Genomic DNA, 20151 nt, shown 5'->3' on the forward strand with positions numbered 1-20151 from the left:
CTCAACTATGAATGATTGGGAAAGGAACAAAAGGCTTAATGCCCAAAACTGTTCCTTTCCCAAATTTGGATAGAAATTGCCTAAAAATAGGTTATGATACAGCTTATAAATTTGTAACATCATATAAAAATTAAAGAACCACCATTTTCACAACTCTATTTTATCACTGACAACATGTTTCAACATATATAATGTCATTTTCAAGTGAGAGAGTCTTAGATTTTCTATTTTTTCCAGTTTTACTTAAATACGAGTACTCCTTACCAAAAAATTAAATATTGTTACACACATCTTTATGCTATTCTGATATTAATATAATCATCACCTTTGCAAGGATAAAGCTTTTAAAAAACACTTCTTTGTGTATATTCCTCTAATATAACATTGTATCACACACAAGCTCTATAACCGAATATTGTAATTTATCAAATTTGGAAGAAAAAAGTTTAAGCTTATCCGAATATAGTCAACAGTCTGACCCTTCCAGAATGTTTGTGATATTTCAAAAAAATAAATTCAAGCTTGACGATAGAAATAATAATTCTGGTATAATTTTCAAGTTCATTCAATTCTTTATGAGAGTTATTTAGGCCCATATGCACTTAACCATAGAGAAAACAATAGCGTAAGTAGATATCCCATGGTATAGGGAATTTGTCGCAACTTTTACTGTTATCTCAAGCCGATTACTGTTGATTATTGTCAATTTTGACTGTTTTGTTGGGGTGATAGTGTATGAACGGCACAATTTGAGAGACTACCAGCGTCACACAGCTGCATAGGAAAAACCTATGTGAACTATCGGCTTGGGATAACAGTAAAACTTGCGACATAAACGCCCTATACCATGGGATATCTATGCTATCGTTTCTCTATGACTTAACGCTAATCTTTACTAGAATGTCTATATGGTCACATTACTATGATAGTTACATTCAGAGTTTAAACGAATCAATCTCCGTTTAAACGGATCTATGGTGCATATAAATACGAATCAATCTCCGTTTAAACGGTGCATATAGGCCCAAGTTTCATTCGAAACTAAACTGTCGTCCAAACTTCAGAGCTTGCAATCTACTAGAATGCTTCTAGATAAAATTGAATATAACTTGGAGCCGAAAATCGGTACAAAATTTAGCACATGCTTTGCAGATTTTTTTCAAAATTGTGAATGATTAAATTCACAGTCATAGATCATCCTTCACAGATTTTATAGTCCAATAAGATCATTTCAAAACCAGGCTTAACACGATTTACATAAGACGTTTAAGTACATATTTGTTACACCCAGTCCTCTCAGGAAAAATCGTATTCACTAAGAGAGTTTTGTGTGGCTTGAATAATTTATAGGACTCAAACCATCCTTCAATTAAAAAAATCGCCTAAGTTTAACTGCATAAGTGTTCATTATAATATTCTCTGACTTGAAAAAAACATTCACAACAAAGATACAACAACGTCAAATTCATGATATCATAATAGTCCCAGTTTATAACTAGGTCTTTTGATAACTAGTTTGTAGACAGATTAATGGGATCTGGACTATGCTCTCATTTCATAACATGTTTTTTCTTTTGAGCGTTTATTTCTGTTTGACAGGTTGATGTTAGTTAGTATCTATCAGCCTACAAGTGGTAGAAAATCCAGGCCCCAAGTCACAGGTTTCGGAGAACAGTCAAAGTTTTTAACTTCTGTAAGTCAGGTTAGGTTAAACCTAACCTGACATTAATCTTGTTTTGAAACAAATGAATGTGTCACATATTTAGGAAAGTGACAGAGAACCCATGCCCCAAGTCACAGGCTCCGGAGTACAGTCAACGTTTTCAACTTCTGGAACTTAGGTGGATTAAATACAACCTAACCTTAGAGTTATTTTGCAAAGGTTCCAGATAATAATCCTAATTCATAACTTCTTAAAGTAAGTGCCGGTTGCACAACAGCCGGTTAAATTTTAACCGGGATTAATTCTACAAGAACCAAGATGATTTTTCAAAAACGCCTTCTCTGATTGGTTGTCGTAAAGTTAATCACGGTTAAAATTTAACCGGCTGTTGTGCAACCGGGCCTTAGGCTAGGTTGAACCTAACCTAACCTTAGTCTACTCTCAGTTCCAGAGAATATCCACAGTTTATAAGCTTCTAAAAAGTTAGGTTAGGTACCTGACCTTAGTCCTGTTTCGTTTATTGTTGTATGACAGGCTGATGCCACACGATGCGGCCGGACAGACAGCCGGACACAAGGAGGCAGTGGCGCGGCGAGAATTTTGTGCTGACAACGATGTCCGAGTGGCAGATGTTGGTGCCGACCTCGTGCAGCTTGACCGGCGGCGCCTGCTGCTGCTCCGTGGCGGGCACGCACGCCGACAGCTCGCTGCAGTTGGGCGAAAAGGCCAGCAGGCGAACGCCGTAGCCGAACGGCGAACAGATCAGGCGGCCGTCCGACGAGAAGCACAGCTCCTACAAAGAACATATCCATCAGTTTTAGACAGGAGTAAACTGAGATGAATAATGTGAAAAAGAAGTAGGATGAGTAGAAGAAGATTATAGTGAGGTCCATGTTATAATGGCAGTGTACGATTGACAATACTGTTGCTGTCCTTTTCTATCATACAACAAAACAGATAGCGCTATCTCTCTCTCTAGCTTTGCAATGTTGTCAAGTTTGCCAGAATATTTTATTTTTACTTTTGACAGTGACTGTACAAAAGTAAACAATTCATTATTAATCGCCATTTTTTACTTCATTCTATCGAAATACTTGAGTAAACAAGTCATATAATTGATTCAAAATGTATTTTTGAATCAATTAAATAATTTTTAGACATTACCGTATGAGAAACACAAATTAAAATACCTGAAATGACATTTTAAAAGTTGATAACTAACCATTCTAGACTTTATCCATGCTTCAGTTAGCCTACATCTATAGGTTAGACCTACTCGTACCGGTATAAATAATATTGAACGGTTATTTCAGAATTATTTCCATTGAAATTACTTATTTTAAATAGGATTTCTATTTTTCTATGATTGTCAAAAGAAATTGGAATAGAATATCTACCAAATAGCTCAATTTCTGTTGTTTTGAAATTCAGATTATTGTATCACATCTTTTTAAATTAGCCGCCATTTCAGGTTTGTATAAAAAAATCTGATCTTAGTTATGAAAGCAAATTTTCAAATCAAATTATGGAAAAAAATTCCTTGGTTGATTTGACATTAAATTGATTATGTAATCAAGGAAATGATAATTATTATTAGATCAAATTTAATGGGATGAATTGAGTAACAGCTGTGTACACTCAGTGGCAAAATGGAGAGACTTGGCAACGTTTTTCTCCTATCTTTCTTCACTGCCATTATAACGTGGACCTCACTATAGAAAGAAGAAGAAGAAAAAGAAGAAGAAGAAGAAAAATAAGTAGAAAAATAACGCCGGTTAAACTAATTGATGTAAAAGCTTTTTAACAGGCCATTCACGGAAAATTAAATCCAACTAACGCCGGTTAGGTTAGTTGTCTTATAAACTCATAGCTGCCTTACAATTAGTTTTTGTTAAAAAAAAACTACAAAATTCAAAGTATTAGTTAAGTATATGAATGAATTTCATCCGTTAATAGGATAGAGAAGTGTATTTAGCTGATATTAGCATTCAAAATCAGATTCTGTTTTCGATCTGTTGTCGTCTGCAAATAGCACTTGACACTGGCGACAGACAGAGCATTTTTATGGCGCATGCCTCAATTCTTTATTGCCAGAATTCAACAATGCAACAACAAATCAAGGGTATTAAATCAACACTTATTACAAGGAAATAAAATAAAATAAACTATAGAACTAAAAAAGCTAAAAATTGCGGATAAGGTTTAAATTTTCGGGACAGAACATTTCAAATTCAGTAAGAGATAAATCCATGAGATTTGAAGGATAAAATCTTCATGGTGTTGATCTAGTAAAACAAAAATTTTCTTAAAATATCAATTTTTGATTAAGTTATACAAATTACCAAAAATAACACAACTAAAAGTTATTTTTGGTAGATTGAATAGCTTTCTCAAAAATTGATATTTTAAGAAAATTTTCGTTTTACTAGATCAACAATACCTTGCAGAATCTATCCTCTAAATCTCATGGATTCATCTCTCACCGAATTTGAAATGTTCTGTACCAAAAATTAAAACTTTAGGCGCTCATATCTCAATAAGCAATGATCGGGAAAAAATGTTTTCTTGTGAAAACTTTTTCATTTTGATAGCTTGATGATATAAAAATCGAAAAACTTTGAAAAATATCACCAGTAGAAAGTTTATTTTTAGCCTTTGCACAGTCTTAATCGGCGTTAATGTCAATATTTAACAGACGTACGTGCAACTGGCCCTCAGTCATGTACATACAAAAATAAAGGATATTGTTATTTTTATTAAATTAAAAAATACCTTGATGAAGCCTTTGCCGAGATTGGGCTCCTGTATGTAGTGGGTGAGTCGCGGCACATTCTGATGTATCTTGTGACGACGCATCAACTTCTTTTCGCTGCGATAGGACCCGAACGGCGAAACCATCACCTGGTGCAGTCTGCGGCCTCCAGTTGCACTTCCGGTTCCGCTGCCGCCCAGAATGACCACCGCGTGACTGCGCACGCGCGTCAGTGAGCCCGCCCCCAAGTCATAGTCACCGCTTCCGTTTCCACTGTCTCCGCCGCTTCCGCTTCTATCCTGGCGATAGCGTCTGCGGCGACCGTATCTGTAATCCAACCAATAGGTTATTTATAATATGACTAGCAGGGCACCCGTGCTTCGCTACGGGAATTAAAAGATAAGATTATTTTTGCAAAATATTTATAATCAAAATCGTTATAATCGTTTTTGAGATCCATAATTGACCGAGTGAAGTGAGGTCAAAGTTTGAAGTCGACGGTTTGGCATTTCTCTGTCGTCAGCCGAACGCGGTAGAGTAGACATCGTAGTGCCAGCGTAGTCTTACTGTAGAATTAGCAAACAGTATTCTAGCCGTCAGCAATAATAAAATTATTGTCTTTAAACTATAACAGTTGAAAAGTATTCGTAGTGTTATGAAGTGTATTTCCATAAAAAACTTCAATTATGGATAGTTCGGGACCGGTGAAATTGCCGCCTCTTCTAGCTCCTGAGTTTGAGGAGGATGATGAATATTCGGAGAGATGTAACTTGATAAAAAATTAACAGCTGTGTAGACTATAAATTGCATGCCTCATTGAATGCAATTTTTATGTACTATTGAATAGGATGCAAAGAACTTATAACTGCTCGTCTGGGCGTCTATAGTGTGGTCAACGTTATAATGGCAGTGGATAAAGATAGAATAATAGCGATGCCGATTCTCTGCATTAATTAATTATATTTCTACACTGTCAAAAACATAATTGACATAGTTGTGGACCTAGAAAAGGATAGTACAATCGGCTTTGTCGAATGATAGACAGGATAGCAAACCAAAGTTGATCAAATACTGTCATTATAACGTGGACCTCACTATAGATGTCTTCTGGTTTTCTCGCGCTAAATTCCGGAAAGCGTTATATGATAATTAAATCTTGTGTAAGCATGATCTGATCAAATAAATAGTAAGAGTATCAGTGTGGATGTGCTTATGGTTTGGGACGTCGTTATGACTGCGCGAGGTCTACTGTTCACAGAACTACTAGTACGAACAAAAATTGCTTGCTGAATTTATAGAACTGGAAGTGAGGTCTAAGATTCAAGTCGACGGTTTGACATTTCTCTTAATGTTTAAATGTTTGAATGTTCAAATGTTTAGGCCTATATGTTGCGCATTTACGGCGAAACGCGGTAATAGATTTTCATGAAATTTGACAGGTATGTTCCTTTTTAAATTGCGCGTCGACGTATATACAAGGTTTTTGAAAATTTTGCATTTCAAGGATAATATAAAAGGAAAAAGGAGCCTCCTTCATACGCCAATATTAGAGTAAAAATCAGACTATAGTATAATTCTATATTGTACTTTATAATATAACTTATTACTCTAATATTGTTAAGCTGTAGGCCTATGATTTTATTTCTCATAATTTGTGAATATTGTGAATTGGATTGAATAAAATTTGAATTTGAGTGTAAGTTTGTCTATTAAACCAGTTTGTATGTACAGTACTGTATTGTGAACTTATTTTTTTCAAGAATAAATGATTTTGATTTTTGAAGTTACCTCATAAAGTTGTAAGTGATGGTTGTGACTCTAGGCTGCTGCGGCGCCGAATCGCTATTGGCGGCCGAATCGGAGGCGCGACTGCGTTCGCGCGAATGTTCACGCGAATTGTTCGCGTCACTGCCGGTGGCAGGTCGCCGACGAAGTATGCGACGATGGCTGGTCTCGGGGAACACTGTTTCGCTGCTACGGAAATATCCGGCGCCGTTTGAGTCGGCCGGCAGACCGCTCGTCATACGCACCACACGCATGCGCGTCTCTAAAGCACTGTTCAGTGTCATTTCGACGCCACCGTTCGCCGCACGGTGTTCGGCGTCCCGACGCTGGCGTTCGCGTTGCGACCTGCAACATGCCCAAGTATAATAATGGACTAATCATTTATTTGCCAAAATAATACAGAGTGAGCATAAATTATTGAACACATTTCATAGGTGAATTATAAAAAAAAAAATATCGGGGACCAAGCTTCGCTATGGTGGAGTACAAAAGCATAAAAAAATTATTACGAAAGAAGAAATTATAATAACATTCATAGTTCATACAGGAATGTTCTATCTTATCACAGTAATTGAGATTAATTCCCAGAGGAATGCAAAAACTTCCCTCACAAAGGCCGGTTGCACAAAAGCCGGTTAAATTTTAATCCTGATTAATCCCACGTGAACCAAATCAGAGAAGACCATTTCAAAAAGATGGATCTACTAGAATTAATCAGGATTGAGAATAGCCCGGCTTTTTTGCAACCGGCACTAAGTACCTGATTGAATGATTCAAGATCAAATAAAACTGAAGAAAAAATCTTCTAAGCACCAACTGTTTCTTGTTTTTATGTTTTGTTTTTATCATAGAATAATAATTATGTGTTTTACTAACTTTTATCTAATTTAATCTACAAACTTATATTGTGTGTAAGTTCCACTAATCTTTGTTCTTTTTTGGTTCAATTTCTTAGTTTATATTGAATAAATATATTACTGCAACTTAGGTCTACGCACAGGTTTTACCTTGTAGGCTACTCCTTAAACATAGATGGACATAAAAAAAAAATAATATACTGCAGTTTTGGGATCATTTTATATATTTAATAGTATTTTTCTTGTATTATTTTCATATGTTATAATATTAGATTATTATAATTGTGTATGTTTTTTGAGAAATAAATTTGAATTTGAATTTGAATTTGAATTCTCTTAATGTTTAAATGTTTGAATGTTTATATGTTTATATGTTGCGCATTTACGGCGAAACGCGGTAATAGATTTTCATGAAATTTGACAGGTATGTTCCTTTTTGAATTGCGCGTCGACGTATATACTAGGTTTTTGGAAATTTTGCATTTCAAGAATAATATAAAAGGAAAAAGGAGCCTCCTTCATACGTCAATATTAGAGTAAAAATCAGACTAGAATTATTCATCATAAATCAGCTGTCGAATTGACTATAAATTGCATGCAATTCAATATCTCAATGTAACTTGGTAAAAAATTAACAGCTGTGTAGACTATAAATTGCATGCCTCATTGAATGCAATTTTTATGCACTATTAAATAGGATGCAAAGAACTTATAACTTGCTCGTCTGGGCGCCTATGGTGTGGTCCACGTTATAATGGCAGTGGATAAAGATAGAAGAATAGCGATGCCGATTCTCTGCATTAATTAATATTTCTACACTGTCAAAAACATAATTGACATTGTTGTGGACCTAGAAAAGGATAGTACAACCGGCTTTTGTCGAATGATAGACAAGGATAGCAAAACCAAAGTTGATCAAATACTGTCATTATAACGTGGACCTCACTATAGATGTCTTCTGGTTTTCTTGCCCTAAATTCCGGAAAGCGTTATATGATAATTAAATCTTGTGTAAGCATGATCTGATCAAATAAATAGTTAGTGTATCAGTGTGGATGTGTTCATGGTTTGGGACGTCGTTATGACTGCGCGAGGTCTACTGTTCACCGAACTACTAGTACGAACAAAAATTGCTTGCTGAATTTATAGAACTGGAATAACAAATAAATATAGTTGACCGAGCGAAGTGAGGTCTAAGATTCAAGTCGACGGTTTGACATTTCTCTTAATGTTTAAATGTTTGAATGTTTAAATGTTTATATGTTGCGCATTTACGGCGAAACGCGGTAATAGATTTACATGAAATTTGACAGGTATGTTCCTTTTTAAATTGCGCGTGGACGTATATACAAGGTTTTTGGAAATTTTGCATTTCAAGGATAATATAAAAGGAAAAAGGAGCCTCCTTCATACGCCAATATTAGAGTAAAAATCAGACTATAGTATAATTCTATATTGTACTTTATAATATAACTTCTTACTCTAATATTTTTGAGCTGTATGATTATATTTCTCATAATTTGTAAAAATTGTGAATTGGATTGAATAAAATTTGAATTTGAGTGTCAGTTTGTCTATTAAACCAGCTTGTATGTACAGTACTGTATTGTGAACTTATTTTTTTCAAGAATAAATTATTTTGATTTTTGATGTTACCTCATAAAGTTGTAAGTGATGGTTGTGACTCTAGGCTGCTGCGGCGCCGAATCGCTATTGGCGGCCGAATCGGAGGCGCGACTGCGTTCGCGCGAATGTTCGCGCGAATTGTTCGCGTCACTGCCCGGTGGCAGGTCGCCGACGAAGTATGCGACGATGGCTAGTCTCGGGGAACACTGTTTCGCTGCTGCGGAAGTATCCGGCGCCGTTTGAGTCGGCCGGCAGACCGCTCGTCATACGCACCACACGCATGCGCGTCTCTAAAGCACTGTTCAGTGTCATTTCGACGCCACCGTTCGCCGCACGGTGTTCGGCGTCCCGACGCTGGCGTTCGCGTTGCGACCTGCAACATGCCCAAGTATAATAATGGACTAATTATTTATCTGCCAAAATAATACAGAGTGAGCATAAATTATTGAACACATTTCATAGGTGAATTAAAAAAAAAAAAATATCGAGCTTTGCTCTGGTTATAGCCGACTGATTACTCGTTGCCATCGCTCAAACTACTTAGTTTTGCTGGTAACGCCAATGATAATATTATAATCGATTTTTAAATGGAACATATTTCAATTTTAAGTTTTTGTAATGTATTGTATATGAAAATTTTTATATTTTCCACATTTGTAAAGTTTGTTTAATGATTTTGGCAATAATTATTTCTTTCTTTCTTTGGTGGAGTACAAAAGCATAAAAAAATTATTACGAAAGAAGAAATTATAATAACATTCATAGTTCATACAGGAATATTCTATCTAATCACAGTAATTGAGATTAATTCCCAGAGGAATGCAAAACCTTCCCTCACAAAGGCCCGGTTGCACAAAAGCCGGTTAAATTTTAATCCTGATTAATTTCACGTGAACCAAATCAGAGAAGACCATTTCAAAAAGATGGATCTACTGGAATCAATCAGGATTGAGAATAGCCTGGCTTTTTTGCAACCGGCACTAAGTACCTGATTGAATGATTACAAAAGCTCAACAGCTGAGTAATAATTTTGACACAGTCCCAAACACACATGAACTCGCTCACTCACTTCCATCATCAACAGACGACAAAATAATTATTATCAACTGTTTTTCCAAGGATGAATAGTAATTATTCTTTTAATGTCCTTCAGCGAGGTTTCCAGGGATAAGACCTTGTGCAATCGAATTGTTATATTATTTATTTATTTACAATGCAAATAACACTAATGCATAACACAAATAACACTAATAACATTAAAAGATAAAATAATAAGGTAGTCCTTGTGCTATTTTTCTTCCAAATTTATAGGTGACAAAGTCCAAGATAAGGTTAGAATTTCACGTTTACAATTTTTATAAAATGAACCTACTATGTTCTGAATTTCGTGAGAATCGTTAGAGCCGTCTTCGAGATCCGGTGAAATACAAACATATAAACATCTAAACATATAAAGAGAAATTGCTCGTTTAATAGTATAGGATAACAAATTGTAGTAGTGCGCCTTTTTTGTGGCAAACATCGGTGTAGCTTCTGATTAATAGAAGTTAGTCATATGTTTACTAAAACATATGTTTTGAGAAAAATATCAGATACCTAGTCTTGTCTTGACTAATCGGTTTGTGACCAGCGTTAGTCATTGCAATTAGACATGTCTTCATAAGCAACTATGTGAAGTATTGTGACTAAACGTGACTAGTCTTGTCTTGACTAACCGGTGTACGCCCTGCCTAAGACTCGTCTACGAGGAGCAAAATTCTACAATTACGTTTTTCGTCGGTAATTTATTAGTAAACAAGTTTCAACACCCAACCCTCTAGGAAGAAGACCCCGTGGGAGACCCAGACAGAGATGGTGGCAACAGGTTAAGACTGACATGGAGCGACAGAAAGAGATGCTGAGGAGCGAACTACTTGGAGACAGTTTGTTGGTGCGGCCAAATGTCAACTTAGATATAGATGGCCCTGGGAGTAAGTAAGTAAGTAATTTATTAGTAACTAGCAGGTGACCCATGCTTCTCAAAGGGTCTAATAAAAAACTTGTCTAACTGAAAACTTGTCATGATTGAAGAATTTGAAATAGGTCTATAATCATCCTCGGTAAATTAAGAATCAATATGCAAAATTTCAAGTTAATCAGTTGAGTAGTTCAGACGTGATGATGCGTCTTTCGTGAATTTCCTATCCCGTACGTGTATAAGTCAATTCTTTTATCTATTAAATTAACATCGGGACACCGAGCTTCGCTCGTTATTTATTTATTGACTTTTGATAAACCAAACACAATTCTTTAAAATGATTGGGGAAGTACTAACAGCACAGCCCAAAACTGTTTCTTTCCCGAATTTTGATTTATACACTATAAATAGTCCAGAAAGTAGGTTATGTTCCATACACTTGAATTCAGGTTCAATTTTCTGTTCAAACATTTGAAAACAAAACATTTACAATTTAGATTAGGCCTATATACAAACCAAATTGAATAACAAAATAGCACTCACTAATCACTTGAAATTGTCAAATAGTGATCAACTTTGAAAATTATTATATACTTTAGTTTAGGAGGATTATCATGTCATGTTGATCAAATCGATTAAATTGTCTAGCTAGATAAAATTTCTGGCCGATTGATTATGATTACACAGCTGGAAATAATTCTGTCTCTCTCCCACACAGGCACACGCATCTTCTGTTATCGAGAGACGACGAAATTATCATCTGTTTTCCAAGGATGAATTATCCTTTTAATGTCGTTCAGCGAGTTTTCCAAAGAATGAGATCTAGTGCAATCCGAATAGGATTGCTGTCCAAGTGTGTCCGATCTAGTGTGTTCCGAATTTCGTGAAATCGTTAGAGCCGTTTTCGAGATCCGAAAAACATAAATAACCAGATATAAAATTAGCTAGATATTAAAATAACCAGATATATACAGAAATTGCTCGCTTAATATAATAGGATAGATTTACCTGACTTCGCGTATGGCGACCAACGCCTCCCAGATGTCCGTGTTGATGGGCGACAGATTGGCGGAAGCGGAAGGGTTTCCGGAGGCGGCGTCACCCGCGTCGGCGGAGGGGAATCCGCGGAAGAGGTAGGCCGATCCTGACGCCGAACGCGCTCGTCTCCGCGCAAACTCACGTTCCCGCTCCGCATCCGCTCTTGCCCCGCTTCCGCCTCCGCCTCCTGATTCACCTCCGTCGTCTGTAGCGCATGCCTCAGGCGACCTGCCAACCAATCACATTGTTTTCTTCATTTAATTCAATTACAAAATCAAATAGGTATAATAAAATTGAAAATCGAATTAAAAATTGCATTTATTCTACATAATTCACAATATATAGAATAACAAGTAAAAATATAACACAGCTCAACAAAAGATGTAAAATAATAAGCTAACAAACAATGTATAGGTTCTAGGAAATGGTAAATTGTGAAAAATGCTAGAAAATTCTAAATTCTTATGTTTATGTTTATGTTTTGATGGGACGGATTCAAAGATCCAAAGGTTCAAAGAACCTTATACGTCAACCGAAGCTTATTGTGTGTCCCAAAAGTATGTTAGGCAAACCAATATTTTTCATTTTTGCATTAGGTGGTATTTTTGTTGTTTGTATTATTTATTATTGCTCTTCAATGTTTGATTCCATTACGAACTGCTTGTTAAATAATCACTTTGAACAATTAATTACGACATAGCAGTCAGGTACTGCTATGTCGTAATTAATTGTTCAAGTGATTATTTATTAGTTCGTATTATTTTTATCATTATTTTTCTTTTTTCTTTTCTATCTGTACAATTTTTATTGTTAATGATACATATCTGGGGAAACCCGTTGTCTCCATTGTGAATAAATAAATGAACTATTGATTGCGTGCAAGAACGCATGCAATGAATAACTAAAATAACATAGTATTGTCTCTCCAACTTTCTCTGCTTTGAACTTGGGCTGTCCTGATGCCAGTATGTCTTGAAAGATATTAGCTTTTGATGTTAGTATTTTTGATACACCAACCTCAACAGCCATTAGCCGTTTTCACACCGATATCTCGCCGCCACGACATACAGACAGGATATATTCTGATGGACAGTATAAGAGGAGGCTGCGGTTCATAACTGCGCGAGGTCTACTGTTCACAGAACTACTAGTTTAGTGTCTTATTGTGTATTTTTGACCGAGCGAAGTGAGGTCTAAGATTCAAGTCGACGGTATTGCATTTCTCTTTATGTTTATATTTTTTTATATGTTCCGCATTTACAGCGAAACGCATCAATAGATTTTCATGATATTTGACAGGTATGTTCCTTTTTAAATTTCGCGTCGACGTATACATAAGGTTTTTTGAAATTTTGCATTTTAAGGATAATACGAAAGGAAAAGGAGTCTCCTTCGACCGCCAATATTACCGTAAAAATCAGACTTTAGAATTTAGCTGTCGAGTGGATTATTAATTGCATGCAATGACGCATTCAATTAATATCTCAATGTAACTGAGTAAAAAGTCAGATGTCGTGAGGACATTGCAAGCAATGAGGCATGCAATATTGATAAGTCGAAGTAGCTTATTATTTTCTCCCGACTTTTCTCTGCTTTCAACTCGGTAAGCTTTTAATGATAGTAGGTAGCATAGTTGTTTACAACGAATTATTAACATTCTAATGATAATAATTATAATTGATATTAATAATTAATGTCGATACAACAACCCAAACAGCCATTAGTTGTTTACACACCGATATCTCGCCGACACGTCAGGACAGGACATAATTCACTCTGATGGACAGTATTAGAGGAGGCTGTGGTTTTTAACTGCGCGATGTCTACTGTTCAGAGAACTTCTAGTAGTTCTGTGAACAGTAGACCTCGCGCTCAGTAAGTTACATTGACCTGTTGTTATGTTTTCTCAAAAATTAATAAAAAAATTATCAATTTGAAATGTCTAGAAAAATCCTAAATAAACATAGAGCTTTCTGTCCTATCGTACCATAACGTGTCGTCCCGGAATATGAGTGTGAGCGCTGTTATCAGGTCTGTCTGCCGTCGATACGCCAATCCAATCAACACATCAGAGAACATTCTGTGTTGTCGTGTTGGCGAAAAATCGGTGTGTTGAAATTAACAAAATAAACGATCATAATGTTGATTTCCTATAAACTTCATTTCTCAATTTTCATGATTTTAGAAATCAATTTCTTTTCAATAATATTTGTTGCAATTTTAATCATCAGATTAAAAAAGAAAAATGTAAAAAAAATGTTTTCTATCAATAAATCCAAACTAGATTATGGCCACAGCTTATGGAAAGACAAAGTTAGTAGACAACTGTCTACTAACGTTGATGGAAAGATACATTTTCAAGATGTTCGATGTTTTTGAACGGGTAGTATTATAGTCCACTAGACAGCTGATTTATTATGATGAATAATATGAAGTCTGATTTTTACGGTAATATTGGTTTTCAAAGGAGACTCCTTTTCCTATTGTATAATCCTTAAAATGCAAAATTTCAAAAAACCGTCGACGCGAAATTAAAAAAGGAACATCATACCTGTCAAATTTCATGAAAATCTATTGCAGCGTTTCGCTGTAAATGCGGAACATAAATATAAACATAAAGAGAAATGCAAAACCGTCGACTTGAATCTTAAGGTGCGTACAGATTTCCGCGCCGCGAACATGAGCAATTCAATTTTAATCAGCTGATGCCAAGCTTTTTATATCTGTATCTTACCATTTCTGTAAAAATAAAGATATAATCAGCAGATTAAAAGTGAATTGCTCATGTTCGCGGCGCGTATATCTGTACCCACCTTTAGACTTCACTTCGCTCAGTCAACTAGTATGAATTTGTGATTTATATAATTGAATATATGTTGAAATTTTTATGCTGACAATGCAGAAATTCTTTACATGCTGTAATTAACATTGTAAACGAATGAAAATAAAAATAATTTGGATTTGAATTGAATAAAAAGAGAAAAAATGATTGAATAGTTACCCGGAGATGTCGTCTTCTTCGTCGGATGATGAGTCGTCCTGTTCGTCTGCGTCTGCGTCCGATTCGTCTGCGGCTGCGGCCGAGTCGGGCTCTCTCTCCTGGATGTCGTGGATGCATGTCCACTCTGTGCTCTCGTCGTTGTTGATGTTTCGGCTCAGTGCGCACCAGCCCTCCGGATGCACCTACAATTACCAACCTAACATTACGTCTGCACACCACAATTACCAACCTAACATTACACCTGCACACAACAATTACCAACCTAACATTACATTGCACACCACAATTACCAACCTAACATTACATTTGCACACCACAATTACCAACCTAACATTACATCTGCACACCACAATTACCAACCTAACGTTACATTTGCACACCACAATTTATTACCAACCTAACATTACATCTGCACACCACACCGCAACTACCAACCTTTACAACACAGATATAGTAGTTAATATCGGGGGACCGTGCTTTGCTCTGGAGTTTTAAAACATAAAAAAATTGTTACGAGAGATAGAATTTATAATTTATATTTATTTATTCACCTTAAACACCTTATCAGAGCTGCATTATGCAGGCCAAGATTGTATCCTAGTATACTTCTTTTTCAAGAATTCCAGGCGCTTACAGTGAGGCAAACATATGTTGAAATAATCATATTATTCATTAATAAGAATAGTGATACATTCGACTTAAGGAATAATCCATATAATTTGCGTCCCTCCAATCATTTACAATTTGGTATTGACTTTACCAGCTTAAGTGTATGTAGACGTCAGTTTGAATATCAGTGTTACTTGTTTATAAATAAAGTCCCAACTGAATTCATTAACAGAATTACAAAATCCATAATGAATCTTATACTGGATTAGATTAGGATGAATGTTTATTTTAAATTATCTATATCCATTATGTAGTGTTTCATTCTTGTGTTATAAATTTAAAAAAATATTTGTCATGGCTTCCTTGAATTGGTCTTTTTGAGTTTGTCATTTGCTTGTGATTTTGTTACTTTGTCTTATCGTTTGTAAGTATTGAGATGTTACCTGGTTTCCATAATTTTAGTTATTCTAGTGGTTTGGATAAGCTCTTTTTCTTTCTATTGACATGTTTGCTGTACCTAGTTGTTCAAACTCACTGCCGGCGCACAAGTTTTCTTTGCCGGTAGTGCCATTTTGTAAGTTAGAATATTTATTTTATCAATCTGTATTATTTTATGGCAAATAAATGAATTTGAATTTATTTTCTCAGTCGTACAATTATTTTTACAGTTGTATGAGGAGGCACAACAGGCGTATGCCCAAAACTGTCCCTTTTCAAATTTATACTACATCAGTCCAAATCAAAATCTAGGTTAAGCTACTATCACTCATCAAAATAACAATTTATTAACAATTCAAAAAGCAAACACATAATCAATTATATTACAAATAGATCTATACCTATACTATGATTTCGATTTAAGTTGGGTTTACACCATTAGATGCTGTTAGTGTAGAATAGTACATAATATATTAACAAAATAATATTGTACTGTAGCAAACATAATTGTAATTATGTTTTTGGGACAAATGAAGATTTGATTTGAAACATAGTATATCATTCTTAAGCTGCGTTTACACCAAAGTTGTTAACAAAATGTTAATAACGTAATCTTTATAGATTCTATTAGATTGAACGGAACTTGACAAACACATATGTTTATCATGTGTATGATAAGTTATGTTCAATCTAGGCCTAATAGAATCTATAAAGAACAGCATCTAGTTACTATTTTGGATTTTCTGAAGTAAACATGTTTCCTAAAAAAAGAGAAATAAACGAAAATAAGTTTTTCTTGCTGAATTTTTCTTCTTGTGAGATCAGCTGGATGATCCCACACACATGCATTCGTTCACTCACTTCCACGGTATCGACAGACGACAAAATTTCCAGCTGTTTTTCCAAGGACGTATTTATCCTTTTAATGTCCTTCAGCGAGTTATCCCAGGGTTGAGACCTGGTGCAATCGAATTTTCATATCATAAACCTACTTTGTTCCAAATTTCGTGAGAATCGTTAGAGCCGTTTTCGAGATCCGGTCACATACAGATATCTATATATATAAAAGCGAAATGGCACTCACTCACTGACTGACTGACTCACTCACTCGCAGAACTAAAAATCTACCGGACCAAAAACGTTCAAATTTGGTAGGTATGTTCAGTTGGCCCTTTAGAGGCGCACTAAGAAATCTTTTGGCAATATTTCAACTCTAAGGGTGGTTTTTAAGGGTTTAAAGTTCGTCTTTTAGCATGTATTTTCTTCTTATTCCAATCTCTTAATTATAATTGAAAAATGTACATACCATATGTTAATATAGAACTACAATCTAGAGAGAGTACCTCTTCAAAAAGTTGTTAACTGCTAACTAAATTAATAATTTTGTCAGGTTGGCATTAAGTTGAGTTGACTTTGTTAGGTTGGCACCAAGTTGAAGATTGAAATGCATTTATCGCGGAAAAATTGATTGGGCACTGCTACTTCAATCAGAGCTATTCATGGGAATATTATATTACTAGCCATCAGGCTCGCTTCGCTCGCCATATCCGTTTAGCCAGACGTTTAGTCTGGACCCCCGAATGGATCGTCCTAATATATGATAAAAATGCTCAAATGAAAAATGCAGGCGAGCGAAGCGAGCCTGCTGATCTCATTCTAGGACGATCCAGTCGGGGGTCCAGGGGGCGGAGCCCCCTGGCTAGACGGATATGCGAGCGAAGCGAGCCTGACGGCTAGTTTTATATGAACATAAAAACATCTACACATATGAACAGTAATTACTCGTTTAATAGTATAGGATAATGGGAAATTAAACTCACCTGAAGAGAGGAAACAACTTCTGCTTCGTCTCCCTCGGGAAAATCGGTGATAAATTCGAGTCGATTGGTTTTCCGGTGTCGGGAAAACAGTCGGGTGTAGCATGCAACCACTGGTATTGTCGTCTGACTCAACTGCATCAGTCTGTACATGTTTGGCTGAAAAACACAAACAAAATACTTTCTAAAACCGCACAATCAACCTGCTTCCGAGTTAATTCATACATTCTGACGTGAGGCCAACAGTGTTCTGTAATAGCTATAGGGCCGTTTGCATAGTGTAAGTTTAAGCTAAAGCTTAAACCAAATCTGGATTTTTTTTTTATTTAAACTAAAATTCCGTTTGCACAGTATCAGATTAAACTCTGTATTGAGTTTAAACTCTCGGAAAGTTTAAACCTCCAAAGCAGGAGGTTTAAACCAAATAATTTGGATTAACTTGACATCTGTAAAGATTTGATGGGGAAACAGCTGATAGTAAATTATTTTTCGACAGTTGTTTTTAATGCTTCAGTAGACGATAATAATATTTTAGGTTATAGTGAATCATTATTTGAATGTAAAAATAATTGTAATGGAAGAATTGATAGAAGTTTTTAATGCGATTGATAAAGATTAATGCGAAGAAATTTTTAAACTGAGAAAAATTGGGCAAAAAACAAATAATTCAATTTTCTGGGATAGAGAATTTTTTAACGGTTTTACTTGAGTACAGCAACTTCCAATTTAGTAGTTTGATTGAATAAACCACTTGATAGAAATTGAGACAATTTTTAACAGTGGTCTTTGATTAGAAAAAATGTTTTTAATAACACATAACTGAGATATATTGCTTTCGAGAGATTTATCGATAAACGAGGAAGACCGTAGTAGATTCAAGCGTAACAAACTTTTTTATCTTACTTTCTAAAATATATTTTCTGGTGCCAACTAAAAATAAGTTTTTAAATAATTTCTTGATCGCTTTTCACTTTTATAACCGTACAGCTTACTAACAGTTCTGTGGATTTTGAACAAAAACAAGAAAATACTAAAATAGTAGCTACATAACCTCAATTTAATAATGGTTTGTAAACAAATAACAAATTTCCTGTAAAAATCAGCCTCTGATATTATAAACGATGACATTCTATTACCAACTTAACGCTAAACTAGTTTAACTTAAACTGGATTAGTAAATGCACTGAGAAAACGGATTCAAGTTTAAACTTTCAGATTAACTTAAACTCGATTAACTTAATCGAGTTTAGCAATCTATACTGTGCAAACGGCCCTTAGTGAGGTACATATTATAATGACAGTGAAGGAAGATGAGAGACTAGTCTGATTTGATTTGATTCCATTTTATCACAGACTGTACTAAAACACTGCCATTTGGATAGCAGTGGATATTGATAATATTGGATAGCTGTAACTCAAATCATCCCATTACATTTAATCTGATATCAATGTTTATATTATCTGAATAATATATTCTTATAAATTCCATGCCAGATATATTAATTCATCAATAAAATATGTCTTTTCATAATTTGATAATATTACATCTATGAACCTGTATCAGCTACCGTCTATAGAAGGCATTGACAAGACAGAGGATCGGCAATCTTTTTCCACTGGTATTATAACGTGGACCTCACTTTAGTCAACTTGAAATTATTTTATATTTAATACAAAGTTCTATTTTTCTATCCTTGAAGTATGATCACATTGAATGCGTGTATGTGCAAGTGCAAGTCAGATCATACATGAAAATCTGGAAAGATCCATTGAAACACGTTGTCTATATCTGCACACACTCAAACTAATTATAGCCGACTGATTACTCGTTGCCATCGCTCAAACTACTTAGTTTTGCTGGTAACGCCAATGATAATATTATAATCGATTTTTAAATGGAAAATATTTTAATTTTAAGTTTTTGCAATGTATTGTATATGAAAATTTTTATATTTTTCACATTTGTAAAGTTTGTTTAATGATTTTGGCAATAAATATTTCTTTCTTTTCTTTTCAACGCAACCAGCAAGTTCAAACGTTCAGTGTGAGTGTTCCTATTGCTCTTTCCAGATTTTGTTTCTCATCTGCGCGCTTGGTCATGCATGACCACATGTGAACTTGCATAATATAAGCATCCAATGTGATCATACCCTAATAAAAGGTTTCAAAACCTTGTATATACGTCGACGCGCAATTAAAAAAGGAGTATACCTGTCAAATTTCATGAAAATCTATTACCGTGTTTCGCCGTAAATGCGCAACATAAATATATATATAAACATTTAAACATTAAGAGAAATGCCAAACCGTCGACTTGAATCTTAGACTTCACTTCGCTCGGTCAATGAAATAATAACATAATAACCTAAAAATTGTTCCAGCAATCAGATTTTCAACTTAATTATGAGTGTAACGCTAGTTCGCCTCCATGGTGCACATTGGGTAACGCTAAATGAACTAGCAAATAATGGCGGTCAGACAAACTTATGTTCTCCTGACCGAAAACTACACAACATCTCAAAGAATTTGGAAATATGCAGTGTAGATCTAGGCTTTTGAGACTCATTAGCTATATATTTATTGTGTATCTGCCATACGCTAAATAATA

The 20151-nt window shown here is 35.2% G+C and overlaps 1 protein-coding gene across 1 annotated transcript in view; it reads right to left on the reverse strand.

Annotated features, from left to right (window-relative positions):
• Positions 1-1355: 1355 nt before the first annotated feature.
• Positions 1356-20151, reverse strand: part of LOC111056036 (DDB1- and CUL4-associated factor 10 homolog) — a 30065-nt gene continuing 11269 nt past the window's right edge. Inside the window, exons 5-12 of the mRNA XM_039419590.1 lie at positions 17547-17702; positions 14680-14861; positions 11649-11906; positions 8835-9056; positions 8158-8168; positions 6204-6573; positions 4436-4742; positions 1356-2456 (exon numbers count right to left, since the gene is read on the reverse strand). Coding sequence (XP_039275524.1) covers positions 2181-2456; positions 4436-4742; positions 6204-6573; positions 8158-8168; positions 8835-9056; positions 11649-11906; positions 14680-14861; positions 17547-17702 — 1782 coding nt within the window. The 3' untranslated portion in view covers positions 1356-2180. The remainder of the gene's footprint in view (positions 2457-4435; positions 4743-6203; positions 6574-8157; positions 8169-8834; positions 9057-11648; positions 11907-14679; positions 14862-17546; positions 17703-20151) is intronic.

Source organism: Nilaparvata lugens, chromosome 1 (genome assembly GCF_014356525.2).
Source record: "Nilaparvata lugens isolate BPH chromosome 1, ASM1435652v1, whole genome shotgun sequence".
NCBI classification, from domain to species: domain Eukaryota; kingdom Metazoa; phylum Arthropoda; class Insecta; order Hemiptera; family Delphacidae; genus Nilaparvata; species Nilaparvata lugens.